Source organism: Chaetodon auriga, chromosome 6 (genome assembly GCF_051107435.1).
Source record: "Chaetodon auriga isolate fChaAug3 chromosome 6, fChaAug3.hap1, whole genome shotgun sequence".
NCBI classification, from domain to species: domain Eukaryota; kingdom Metazoa; phylum Chordata; class Actinopteri; order Chaetodontiformes; family Chaetodontidae; genus Chaetodon; species Chaetodon auriga.
The window spans coordinates 3505107-3518707 of NC_135079.1; the positions used below are offsets into that span (position 1 = coordinate 3505107).

At 42.6% G+C, this 13601-nt stretch overlaps 1 protein-coding gene across 10 annotated transcripts in view; it reads left to right on the forward strand.

Moving 5' to 3' along the window:
• Window positions 1-13601, forward strand: part of cep290 (centrosomal protein 290) — a 31407-nt gene that overhangs the window by 822 nt on the left and 16984 nt on the right. For 4 of the 10 annotated variants that reach the window (XM_076733649.1, XM_076733654.1, XM_076733655.1 and 1 more), the window contains exons 2-22: window positions 307-384; window positions 617-686; window positions 773-819; window positions 1376-1510; window positions 1899-1952; window positions 2126-2146; window positions 2798-2944; window positions 3836-4018; window positions 4197-4286; window positions 4930-5052; window positions 6069-6089; window positions 6248-6371; window positions 7073-7245; window positions 7591-7753; window positions 7876-7976; window positions 8051-8117; window positions 10492-10601; window positions 11061-11136; window positions 11305-11438; window positions 12737-12901; window positions 13379-13528. In XM_076733649.1, coding sequence (XP_076589764.1) covers window positions 307-384; window positions 617-686; window positions 773-819; window positions 1376-1510; window positions 1899-1952; window positions 2126-2146; window positions 2798-2944; window positions 3836-4018; window positions 4197-4286; window positions 4930-5052; window positions 6069-6089; window positions 6248-6371; window positions 7073-7245; window positions 7591-7753; window positions 7876-7976; window positions 8051-8117; window positions 10492-10601; window positions 11061-11136; window positions 11305-11438; window positions 12737-12901; window positions 13379-13528 — 2232 coding nt within the window. Of the gene's footprint in view, window positions 1-306; window positions 385-616; window positions 687-772; window positions 820-1121; window positions 1201-1375; window positions 1511-1898; window positions 1953-2125; window positions 2147-2797; window positions 2945-3835; window positions 4019-4196; window positions 4287-4929; window positions 5053-6068; window positions 6090-6247; window positions 6372-7072; window positions 7246-7590; window positions 7754-7875; window positions 7977-8050; window positions 8118-10491; window positions 10602-11060; window positions 11137-11304; window positions 11439-12736; window positions 12902-13378; window positions 13529-13601 lie in introns of those variants that run through there. The other 6 variants (XM_076733651.1, XM_076733656.1, XM_076733652.1 and 3 more) reach the window with 4 other exon arrangements.

Here is a 13601-nt window from a genome sequence, read left to right on the forward strand (position 1 = left end):
CGCATCACATCAGTATTAATGACAGCATACATTTCTGCTCAGTTGCCCAACCACCAGCGCCTCTGTGGGTTTGAGTTACTCATTGAAAACAGTGATGCTGTGAATATTTAGCCATAGTTAGGGCTGCTTGCAGCAAGTCCTTGGTGAACTTAACGCAGATGTAAACTTTGATCAATCCCAGGGAAACTTCAATTTTGCATGGGGTAGCAGGGGAATCTTGCCATTCTGATTGTCATTGTGAACTATTATGAGATTGAATGACTATACATTGTGCTGTTTTCACACTAAACCATGTTTTCCATGCAGACAGAAGAATGGGAGGTGAAGGACAAAGCTCCAGAGAACATTATTCAAGTCCTCAGAACGTTTCAAGCCCTGTTGAAGGTATTCAGTCTTGTTATTGCTGTACTCTGATCTCTCCCACCCACCATCTATTACACCTATCAACAACCCACTAGCAGATATGTATTTCACATAGCAAGAATAATTTGTGTAGCACGTTATTGACCCTGATGCTATTTTGGTGGCATATGCTGCTTGAAATATTGCAGTTGAGATGATATAGGTTCATCATTTGGTATTTACACTAATTGTCTTCTCTCCCTCTGCTTATTAGATGAAGGATCAGGAACTTAACGTTGCCTTCAATTTCATTGATGACGTTGGTGTAAAGCATGCTAAAACAGGTAAGTGCACAGATGAAGTTTAGTAGTGTTTAGGTTTTGCTAACAAACAGCAGTTTACATGGTTGATTGTGTCTTCTGTGCTCTAGAAAAGGAACTCCTTGCCAAGGTGTCGAGGCTGGAACGAGAGTGCAAGGTAATGCTTTTCAGCATCTGTCCATTTGTCTATATGCTGTTTGTCTGCATGCTTACATACTGTTTGTTACATATTTTAAGTTACTCATTGAGCAACTGCATTGTTCTTGGTTTTCACTTGGATGTCTGCTAATACCATTATAAATGTTGAAAAAAAACAACAAAACGCATTAATGTCTGGCTGGAAATCACCCCTCATGCTGCTTTACTTCCGGCAACAGTGCCAAATCTTTTAGCCAATCATAGAGTGTAACTCCAGCTACAGAGGGATTGGTTGTGGTGACCACTGAATGACAGCACCTAAGAAGATTACAGCTAATTCCTTGCATGCTCACAGCCATTACTTCTAGTTTCAACTTGATTATTATTTTCATCCTTTAAGGTTTGTATCTCCCACAGTTTGCAAAATACAAAGCTGATCCTTATTCAAGGACTAGTTAATGTCGGTGTATGCAGATATTAGTGTTGTGAACAGTCGGAGGTGATGGAAGACTAAGAGGTTTCTTGGTGGGGGTTGTTTGGGTGGTTATGTCTTGTTTCCCGTCAACACGGCTCAGCACTCCGGCACAGGGCCAGACACCCGCTTTCTGAGAGATGAGATTCGGCAGCTCGAGACCCAGCTGGATCAGAGGGAGAAGGAGTTGACCCAGTTAAAGAAAGAAATGGGCAAAGAAAAGAAAACCAACGAGGAGGTATGAGCATGTTCCTATGCATGGCGGAAGACTGTGGATTCAGTATTGAGTCAAAGGATGACCTACAGATATTAGCTCATTAGCTGAGACTCACTGTGTTGACATTGTGCTGGTATGTCTGTAGTCCATGCTAAAAAAAACAAAAAAAAGAAGGGCTAAATTCAGAGTTCATCATGAGTATCATATATTTCAGTTCTTCTGTTAATAATTTTTAGTTGCACTCTTATAGTTGCAATCTTATTAGTCATTGTGTTCCATTGTTTAATACCAGATTAACACACTGGAGTAAGACCACTGCCAAGCACAGATAAGGGCTTGTTGTGCATCTGGTGTGAATAAATTTGCACTGCAGTGTGCTTCTGCCTTTTGTACCTTTTTGTTTTCGTAGTTGCTTGTGCGAGCAGAGGAGGCTGAAGAGGAAGTGAAGAAGCTGAAAAGAGAGGTATGTGGCTGCTGGCACTACATCACACAGCATCTTTTCATTTATCACTTCATCCTCAGCTGGTAGAGCATCTAGTCTTGATTGAAAACTTGCGCGGTCTCATGTGCTCTGCCATCATTTGCTTTCTCAGATTTCATCATCTCTTTCCATCTCTTTCTGTTCCTTTGCCTTAGATAAAAAAGCTTAAGAAGAAGGTAAGAAATATAGGTAGTAAAATTAGGTCTCATTTATTCAAATAAGTGTTAGTTTGATAGTATTTATATATGGATAACGGTACAAGTGAGCTGGTATGTGGAGTACACATTTTAATTTTACACATTTGCACATCATGGATGAATGGACTGTTGGCCTGAGGTCTGCACTCTCCATGTGTCCTTCTGGATGAACAGGCATCACTGTTGTAGAATGGCTTTACCACAGCTTTTTACATAACTCCATAAAAGGCTGAAGGGCCTGTTACGTGGCCAGCAGAGACTGTGAGAGTTTGGAAATATGAACCAGTACAGTGTAAGATAAGACGATATACAGAGAGGTTGGTAAGAACACGATACAATAACAAATACATCAGCATAATACCGTGTTCACAATACTTAATTTGAGACCTTTGGGCGTAAATGAAGAACTGCTTGTATAAAACAAAAAGCACATTTTCCTGGTGATCCTGGTTGAAGTGACACAAACACAGTGTGGCAGTAGTTTAAAGCGTTACAGATTAGTTTAAAGCGTTACAGATCCAAAGGCAAATCACTTATTGATTATCAAATGCAATGTGTCTAGATCACAGTTTAACCACAGAGAACTGGCTCCGTTTCCTTTTCTCCTAATTCTGTCCTTCACCACAACAGAATGAGCAGCTCCAGCAGGATGTGGACTTCTATCGCGGAGAGCTGGACCAGAAAGAACCAGTCCCATCTAGAGATGAGAACGCCGAGACCCAGAGGAAGCTCAATGTGGCCAACCGCCAGCTCTACCAGTGCCTGGAAGACCTTCAGGTACTTGGAAATGAATGGATAATTTAACTCTTTACTAGATGGGACAGATCTTTTCCAATATCAGTATCAGGTGCCAATACTGACATAAATCACTTCTGGGATATCGGACTGACGGCACCGATCCACGTACTAATCTAGATTGCGTAGTCTACTTATAGTCAGGGTATTTTGTGTAGATGTTTATTTCTCTTCACAGTTTTTGCACTTTTATTTCAAATATTCACTTCACAACAGAAGGTTTCCACTTTGCCATTGCACTCTTTAAAATTCTCTTAGGGCGGCACGGTGGCGCAGCAGGTAGTGCGCGTGCCTCACAGCAAGAAGGTTGCTGGTTCGAACCCTGGGTCGGGCAGGGCCTTTCTGTGTGAAGTTTGAATGTTCTTCCCGTGCACTCCGGCTTCCTCCCACAGACCAAAAACATGCTCGTTAGGTTAATTGGTAGGTTAATCTCTAAATTGTCCGTAGGTGTGAGTGTGAGTGTGTGAGTTGTCTGTCTGTCTGTGTATGTATGATTGGCTGGCGACCGGTTCAGGGTGTACCCCGCCTCTCGCCCATTGCTAGCTGGGGTAGGCTCCAGCCCCCTGCAACCCCGAAATGGGATGCGCGGGTAAAGAAGATGAATGAATGAAAATTCTCTTAATACTTTTGAGAAATGTCCTTAGTAACTGGTAATATGGACTTGATTTGACAAATCAACGAAACTGCTTTGGAATACATTTAAATTTAAATGCATTTTTATAGATTTTTTTTATCAGTATCCAAATTCAGACACTACAGTTGGATCAGAACTGAAACATAGTGGATTGGCGCGTCTCTGCTCGTCACTGCTGATTTTCGTGGCCTTCATATGTTTTCATTTCCTGCTCTTTCTACCCGTTTTGTGTCCATTAGCAAGCCGAGGATGAAAACTTACACCTGAAGACACATAATGAACAGATGCAGAAAAGTCTGGAGGAGTCGGTGAAGGAGATGGAGAAGATGACAGACGAGTACAACAAGATGAAGATTGTTGTGCAGCAGACTGACTCCATCATGGACCAGCTCAGAAAAGAGAGGGATCATGCAAAGCTACAAGTAACAAAAGAACTACTTTTCTGTTGTGTATTCTTTCCCACCTTAAATCTGTTGTTGGTTAGTAAATTGTTTTTTCATAAATGGCATTTATCTTTTCACTACATGATTGTCATGAGTTATCACCGAGAAAGGTTGCATGTCGGGGCTGTGAATCACGACTCTGTGTGTTGATGTGCAGGTCAGAGAGTTAACGGATAAGATTCATAGCATGACTGAAGAGGACGACCCAATAATGGCTGCCGTCAAAGCCAAAGTGGAGGAGTGGAAGGTGAGGGTTAAACGTGTCTACAGCTCTCAACGAGGCACCTCTTGTCTTGTTTTCCTGAAGCCAGATGTACTTCAGATATATGTTTCACTCCAGGAACTCATGTGGACAACCATAAACCTTTTATGAGTTCAGAAACATAATCAGAGAAATTGTCTGTAAGTCTAAATTTAGTTCCTGTCCCGCAGGAGGTCTCTGCTCTGAGAAACTTCCTGAAGGCCTCTGACCTTTTTCTTTTCATTTTATTGACGTCAAAACCAAACTATGTAGTCGATTTACCATTTAACTGCTTGAACAAGAGAAAGAGAAGGGCAGTTGTATCCATGTGTTTCTGTGCTAAAACATAAATAAAAAACTATAAAACAGTCTACTTCTCAATATCCATTCAATCTTCGTAGTCACAGAGTAAACCTCAAAGGTCAGGAGACCAATTTGCCTAAAATTCACCGTTCTTAAGAGGCACTAACAGCACAAATAGGAATGCTTAGAATAGACTTACTTCCTTGATTTGGTTCATGGTGCTCGTTACGCTTCTTTACCGTCATCTTTGAGTTTAGCTCTTTGTTGAACTACTCAGCAGGACCATCCTATTCGTCCCATTGTGCTGACATGATTGTGCTGGCTCATTCTTTTTCCTCACACATAGAGAGTGCTCTCTGGGAAGGACGATGAAATTCTGGTGTACCAGCAGATGATCCGCGATCTGAGGGAAAAGCTTCGTTCAGCCCAGCTGGACATGGACAAAAGCAACATCATTGCCTTGCAGCAGGTCTGTCCCATAACAGGGGAGCAGTTTGTCCCCTTTGTCTATGTACCTCTGAGCTCTTATCTCCTTCCCTTGTGGTGCACAGAATGTGGGCCATTATGTTATCATGACGGTATGTGTCTGTCTGTGTAGACACATGTATGTGAACACAAAACCTCTACCATGAAAGAAACAGCAGAGGTTCTCCTTATGTGACAGATGCTTTAGTCATGGTTTTGTTGGAATGTTATAGATGGAAAAAACACTTTGTTTGAAGACATTATAGATAATGGATATACATTCATTCCACCCATGTGTCTTTGCAAGGGAGGGTGCTGACAGAGTTGGATTTGGCTTAAAAGCATTACTTGGCTTTGCCCCTGATGTCATGCATCATCATCATATCGCAGTAATGTCTGCAGGACGCAAGGATTCTCGAGAACTGAAATCAGGGTCAGAAAAGCTTTAAGCACAACCGTGTGCATCAGATAGACTTCTTCCAGTCCCTGCACACTCACAAAGCCCGTCTCCAAAAACGTTTGGATGCTGTGTGGAACAGAAATAAAACAGAATGTGATCATTTGTCCATCCTTTCTGACACACACTCAGTTGAAAACAGCACAAAGACGATATATTTAATGTTTGCCTTCATCAGCTTCACTGATTTTTGTAAATATCTGCTTATTCTGAACTCGATGCAGCGACACGTTACAAACAAGTTGGAACGTTCCACAGGTAAACAGGTTCACTGGTAACAGGTGATAGTATCATGATTTGGTGTGAAAGGGACATCCTGGAAAGGTTCAGTTGTACATATGCAAGACAAAAATCCTAATTTCAGCACGGAAAGTTGTGGTGTGCACATGCCTTTATTAGTCTCCTTTGGAGCGGGGGAATCCAGACTCGGACTGGATCTGTTTCTCTGTCTGTCTCGCCATGCATCAATCATTTTTCCTACTTTCTGCTTTCTCTCTTTGCTTTGTCATGTCATCTTATCAACCTGTCCTCCCTTCCATCTCTCTGTCGCTGCCCTGGGCCAGGTCATATATGAGCTGTGCAATGTAAGTTTCTTCTGTAATGAGCTTCTTGTCCTCAGCCTCCCTTATTTTCCACATTCAATAGGGATTTTAACTTAAGTGCCGACAAGTGTGCCACAGCTGTTCTCTGTCTTACACATAATTCTTCTTCTCTTTTAAATTGTTCTGCGAATGCCTTAAAGGCCGTCCAGGAGAGAGACAATCAAATCAAGATGCTGAGTGAGCAGGTGGAGCAGTATACAGGGGAAATGGAGAAGCACACCCTACTCATCGAGGACTTAAAGACGTCCACCAAGAAAGATCGAGGTGGGTGGATCACGGCCTAAGATTCCTGACCGAACACCCTCATATCAAAGATTTGTCGTAGAAATGGAGTCAAAGAAATCAGACTTTGTTGCACTCCAAAACAGGGAGAAACTATTGACAAACTGAGTATGTGATGTAATGTGTGTCTGCATTGAGAAGTCTGTATTTGAAGTTTATGCACAGGAACAGAAAGATGAGAAAATCCTTCACTGCGGGGTGAAGGTTTTCTTGTAGTCCTGTCTTCTTTAACAGGTGCATATTAATAATGGATCAACTATCAGTGACATGAAAGGGAACTCGTAGTGACAAGTCCACAGAGAAGTATCGTCCAAGTCTGCAGTCCCCCCGCCCTCTGCACAGCCTTTTACCGTCTTTCAGTTCACTGTTTGGTTTTACAGCCCAGGATTCAACTGTTTGACTTCAGTAGTGGTCAAACTCCAATCGAGCGCTTATGTTGCTGTTCCTTCTGGATGTGTACATGGGCAATTGTTTACAGACATGACCAAGGCGATGATGGTGTTGTGTCGACAGCTCGTTGTGCTGACCTCAGGTGACCAAAAAGTGCTGTTTTTAGCTAGAGTTTTGTTGAAGGTACAAGTTTAACATTAGATATATGTTAGCAGCAGTGCAGCAGCAGCAGCTGTGATCACCAGATCGTCACTTTTGCCTGCAGTCAAAGACATGTCCTTCTCTTGTCCAAGGCCTACCATCATCCATGCAGCAGAGGAAGGTGGAAGACCTGAAGTCCAAGCTGGAAGCTGCAGAGACCAGAGCAGTGGAAGCAGAGCGGGCGGCAAAGCTTGCTGAAGCTCATGCTGAGGAAAAAGACAAAGCACTCATTGAGGCTTCAAACCGCTTGAGCCAGTACGAGTCTGTAAGTCTACAAAAATACACTCTCTTTCCCCTTTGTTTTTACTTTTCGCTCACATCAAAGATTTGTTTTGTTATCCAAATCGAATTGATCGAGACTTCAATTCTCAGAAGCGAAGTTTTGTTTCTGTCCGTCCTCACTTTTAATAGAGACATGGAAATGATAGCGTGACTATGGTGTGATCCAGATGCTCTTGGTGTCTACAAGCTAAGTGTTTGTCTTTCACCATGTCCAATTAAATCCCAATTTCAACAAAAAACCGTATAAGTTGAAGAACAAGGCAATATAGAAAGTGAGACAAGACCTGTTTTTGAGTGCCAAGTAACCACTGCTGTTTCTGCATTACAGGGCACTTATGGTCTGGAAGTAGCCATCATGGAGATCAAAGAGTGTAAAAATCAAATTAGGGTAAGAGATCACGAAGCAGAGGCCATGACCAAAGAGATCAACCAACTTGAGATGAGAATCAATGACCTCATGGACGAAAATGAGGATTTCCGAGAAAAACTAGGTTGGATTTAAGAAAAAAAAAAACTTTACTGTTCCCATTTCTCAGTATATTTAGACAACACTGACTGGCCTGTGAAATTAATTTTACCCATGTTTATTTCTGTCCTTTTCACGACTCTCAAGGTCTGGAACCAAAGCAGGAAGTGGATCTGACAGAGTTCAGGCGAGCCAAAGAACTCAGAGAGCGGCAGTACAAAGCAGAAAACCAAGTCCTCACCAAAGAGGTAAAGTGGGCTGCCGGAGGTTATAACCACTGTTTCCTGAGCCCCTCTGACCTCACTGCTTGATTTCCTCCTAGATTGAACGGCTAGAAGAGGAGAGGCTCGAGCTGAAGAAACAAATCCGACGCATGGTGAAGGACAGAGGTGACTCAGAAATCAGAAAAAATGCAGTTGAATAACACCTCACGGCAGTCTTTTGCTACGGTTTTCCCCGAAGAGATAAAAGCTCTGCGTACAACACGATTGAGTACAAAGGAATTTTGTTTGACGGACTCGTGACTTGAAAACACTTTTTGTTGCAAAACATTCGATGGGAACACGTCTTTCCAGAAACAGTTTTTTTATGAAAGCTGTTAAGCCGAGTAAGAAACAACGCTCCATTCACCTCCGTTGTTTAGGGAAGGAGGAAAAACTGATAGAGGAGATATCTGCACTCTCAGACCCATGTGATACTTCACTTTACTTTGAGCTTACGGTCTATCAGGCATTCAATAACTGACAATTTTCACTGTCAACTTCACCACACAGTAAATAAGGCTTTGAGAGGGATCTATGGAGGATTATCACGTGAGGGCCATAATGAACCGCAGATCTGGAATCCTATATTAGAAATGAAGCAAAGAATCTGGATTACAGCACAACACGATGCTTCTCTGTGGACTGAAGTGTATCTAATGTGTCAACCAAAACAAAGCTCCCTTTGGCATGTCTGTCTTTTCAGTTCGTGCGTTCAGAGCCCTGGAATCGAAGGTGGGAGACGGGATGTGAAAATTCATTGAAGAGACGTTCACATCCTTGCGTCTGATGGAGCTCTTGTGTTCATTAATCCTTTGTTTCAGCGTGCGTGTCTCTTTACCCATATAAATCTTACAACATGGGCATTTTAATTCATAGCATTTTCTGTGCAGCCTGTGGTAAAACCCTGAACAGAAAAAGGAGTTTGCCATGTGTTGCGAAACTGGCCACAGTTGCCACATGGATAATCCTTGAGAGGAGCTGAAATGGTCTGTTTTGGACTTGCCTTAATGTTGGCCTGTACCAGCTTGTCGAGTATATGAGGACAAAGAGCCAGTGTTTTACAATGGTGTTATTGAGGATGTAGACCTGAGGGGTATTAGCGCTAATGCTGGAAACTGAGTAACTTTCCTGACGCACTTTTTATTTTTTTTTTCTTTTCAGAGTGGGGTTTAGAAGGTGGAAGTTGGCGTTTGAGCCAGTAGAACTGAGTCTTCACTCTTAGAGATCCAGTTCAGTCCAAGAGCTCAGCATGTGAGATCTGGCATCTTTGTTTGTTTTGGAAATCAAGGGTGGAGTGAGTCTTGATTTTCTGTAACAATGCTCATCAGTGAATTGTCAGTAGGCCTCATGTTTGAGAGATTTGAGGTGCATAATGCCTAAGGCCTTAATGTGCTTTCAGGCTTTAATGTCGGTTTGTCAGACCTTTGTGCATCGGAGTCGCCAAACATATGTTTCACTTTAGGCTTTTTAAAGAAACAGAATAAGTCGTTTTTCACTTCAAGTTAGTCTTGTAGGGGCAGATCTTCAGCCTTAGGGAGAGTTGAACGTTAATGGGGGGTGAGTACCTCATCAGAGAGATTAATCCCAAGATTCTGCCTTGCTGGCAGGTAAAGAGCTTGTTCTCGGTTTCTTCTTGTCCTTCCTCGTTTCCTTCTGTGGCTGTTTTTTTTTTTTGAACTGTGATTTCTGCTTTACATTAGCTGCTGTTAGAGTCTTTAGGAGAATCACTGCCAGCTGTGGTGGTGCCAGACTGGTTCATCTGACGGCTTGTGATGAATGGTGAGGGTTGACACATTAGATGCACTTCAGACCACAGGACTCAACAAGGGTTGTGTTGAGCTGTAATCCAGTTTCTTTTCTTCATTTCTAATGCAGAACGTCGGGTCTGTAGTTCATGATGACCCTCACCTGATAATCCTCCGTACCTCTGATTTATATTTTTGATGCTTGCCTGATCCCTCTCAAAGCCCCCCTTTACTGTGTTACCTCACAGTACTCCATTCAGTATTTAAAAACTACCTTCTACCACCAGGGTGTGTACAGGTGTACTGCATACTGCCAGTGCCCTGATGAAGGTCTGATAGACCGAAAAGCTCAAAATAAAGTGAAATACTGTGTGTCTGTCGCTCAGTCAGATTGGACACACTGATGCTCTAGCAGATTTAGATTTTGCCGGGTAGAGCGGTTAGTGTCCTGCTTTGTCTATACAAGGGAGGATTTAATCCAACAAGTGCTAGAGGCAAATAAGATTAAAATTATCTGCAAAACTATCCACAGTAGATGGCTGATAAAGGTTTCTTATCAGCCTTATCAGCCCTCGGCCCTGTCGGGTGGCTTTTGCGTTTTTCCTGAGATTCACGATCACCGTAGGTTCTCCTTCGTGCTTGGAAAGGGAGCGAGGGGTACTCACTTTGTTTCCATCTGCAACCGCACTGCTTGATGCCACTGAATCCCTCACACTGGTCCGCTAAGTCTCAGTAACAGTCAGCTGTGTCTGCAGGGATCCCACAGTCAAGCTCTCTGCTGGAGGAGGACGTCGGCCCCATCAGAACTGGACAGCTGCCATTTAAACACAGCAGCACTCACCCAGACGAAGAGCTCCGACGCAAAGTAAGCCAAGCAAGAGATGACGTTGACTGACATTTCAAGTTCAGTTCAGACCCAGTGTTTCAAATTACAGCAATGTCCTACTTCAGTTTTTAGACATGATAGCAATTATTATCCACATACTGCCGTTTGTAGTTTTACTTGGTTTGTTTGTGCTTAGCGTTTCATTTTATCTGATTACTTCTGCAGCGTATTCTGGCAAACAACTGGAGAAGGAAAACATGAATATTTCATGAATTTGTCGCTTTTTGTGCTAAAAGTACAGATGTTTGACACATTTGTCATGTATCCAAGTACTTATTATTACTAATGTCAGAAGAACAACATGAAATCTTTCTTACTGTGAAACGTATTTATCTCTGTTTTGGTGGCAGGACAGTCGATGCAGCGCATGTTGGGCTTTTAGCTGAAAGCTCAGAAGGGTTTAACTCACTTGTTGGTGACATGAGCTTTCCTTTGCAGAATGAGTACCTGGAAAAAGAACTGAGCAACAAGGAGAGAGAGCTGGAGCTTCACAAGACCCAGTTTCAGGTCAAATGTCAGTACAGCCCTGCTATCCATTCAAAGTTCACACAGACATGTTTAGAGTCGACTCCCTTCCATGAGCTGACGACACTTTGCAGTATGAGAATATATACTGCAGGAGTCATCATTGCGAGAGGCCACAGCGACACTGACACTGTTCTTCCTGTGTGTTAACTCACAGTGGACGAACTGTCAAAAGTGAAAAGAGACCTGGAGGCCGCGCTGCAAGATGTCCTCCAGGCCATGAGGGTCAACCAAGAGACCCCTCCATCTGATGCTGCCGTTAATGTTCCCAGTCTGGAAAAGCTGGCTGATGTAAGTGTCTCCAGATAAGACGCTGAACACTGATTAGTTTTAGTTGTAAAGCTGTTTTTAACTTGTTTTGATCAGCTCAGGATTCAACATTTCATTTCTACTACTGCTGTTACAGCTGTTTTAGTCCTTTTCCTTGGGGTTTTCCCTCTTGCAGAGGAAATCTGTCTCCATTTTAGGCCTCCTGACAGTAAATTATCTGCTGTTTACTAAAACATCAGCATTTCAACATAACATTTTGAATTGTCCTTAACCTAATCACAGTGTTAAACATAGTTTAATTGAGTTGTCAAGCAGTCAACATGAGATCAAATACGAGAGTTTTGGCAAATCTCTCATTAGCCATTACTGGAGCTTTAATATTGCCAGTTTTTGATTCGTCTTGTCTGGCTAATGTTCTCTTGGCACAAATCAAATGAGCATCCCTTGTGACTTTTGCTTGGCTTCAAGTTTAAACCTGACTGATAAATGAAAGTCTGTTTTGTCGTCTCACCCCGTGAAATCTGTTGTATAACAAATCGGCACATCAGAACATCGATGTAATTAACTTAAGTGCATTTTTTACAATGTACTGTGTAATAGAACGGAAAAGGTTATGAGCGTCATGGGATGAGCAGTGGTGGTACGAGTAGCAGATGCGGCATATTAGCAGCTAGCGGTGGTGGTCCACACCAAAGCAAAGACACATTTAGCCTAATACAGCCAGTATAACCTCAGACATATCCATTTAGACCCAACGATGAATGATGAGCTCCTTTTACAGATTCAGTGAAATGCATGAAGCCCATTGAATCTGTGATCATATGATTTTTTTGTGTATTGTTTGCGAGTGAGTTCCAACATGTCTCACAGGCTCAATCTGCTGAAGACAATGGGCACACGCCCCTCCTCTGTATTTCAGTGGTTTTTGCCAGTTGAGGACTTGTCACATAGCAACTTGCAACAATAAACAGCAAATGCAGCGAGCGAGAACAGAAGTCGAGAACATTTTGTGGATTGTGCTGTGCTGACGTCCATTTTAAGATAAAGTCAAATTCAAGATAGCTGAAGGAGATGTTTGGTTGGCTTTGACGTCACACTGGACATGAAGAAGGACCAGCTGCATCGTGCAAACTGAAGAGTGTGAATTTGAAAAAACAAGTACATTTTTTGGACAGAAAGTTTCAGTAAATGTTAAACCTGGGGAAGGAGTATGATCGCTGCCTTTTCTATTTCAGAGACGGTGTCATTTACTTATCATCCATTGTTTTTTGGGATTTGTTTTAATGCCATTCCATCTGTGCTCATCCCTCATATCACAGGCTGTAGGCCTCAACACCATGAGTGGGCAGTCCGAGTCAGCCCTGCACCTCAGGTCCCAAATACATCAGCTGGTGGGGAGAAATGAAGAACTGAGGCAGGAATTGAAATCGGCCCGCGAGGAATCAACCAGCAGCTTCAGTCAGCTGGCCAGAGCCAAAGAAAAGGTGCATCCACGCTGTGTTTTGGGCCTTTGGCAAGAAAACACAGCAGTATTGTCAAGTTTTTCTGGGTATTCATTTTAATATGATTTGTCAAGTCATTCAAAGTCAAGCAGTTAATAAATTGTGGCTATTTTTTCAGTCATTCAATCTTTCTTTAAACCTCAAAGAATCATTCTGGACATGCCCTCGTTGAACTGACGTCCAGAGTCAAGCTGAAACTTAATTAATACTCTCAAAAATAGAGAGAACAAATATTTCAACAGAAACCAAGTTTCCTAGAGCGCAGCCAGCAAACTGTTTGATCCCTGGTCTTGTTGTATATCAAAGCCTTTCCTGCTGTTTGCGAATTCTTCTGAATAAGCCTCTGACACTAGACGTGAACTTGGGAACTACTTTGATGGACGAATGATGTTTTAAATGATGTTTTTCTACTATCAAAACCAAAGTTTGACTGTCAGTCCCGTTGTCTTTATCTGTCAGGTGAGCAAACTGGAAAGTGAGCTGGAGCTGCTCAGGACGTCAGGCAGCAGTGGAGTCGTCCTCCGTCCTCTGAGCCTGCCCGAGGGCCTGGGGCCCAGCAGCACTGAGGTCATCAGCTCTCTGAATGAGTACGCTGTTCGGCTCCTTCAGGTCAGTGTCGCTGTCTTCTTCAGCTGTAAATCCACAATACGACTATAAATGAAACATTTGTAATATTTATATT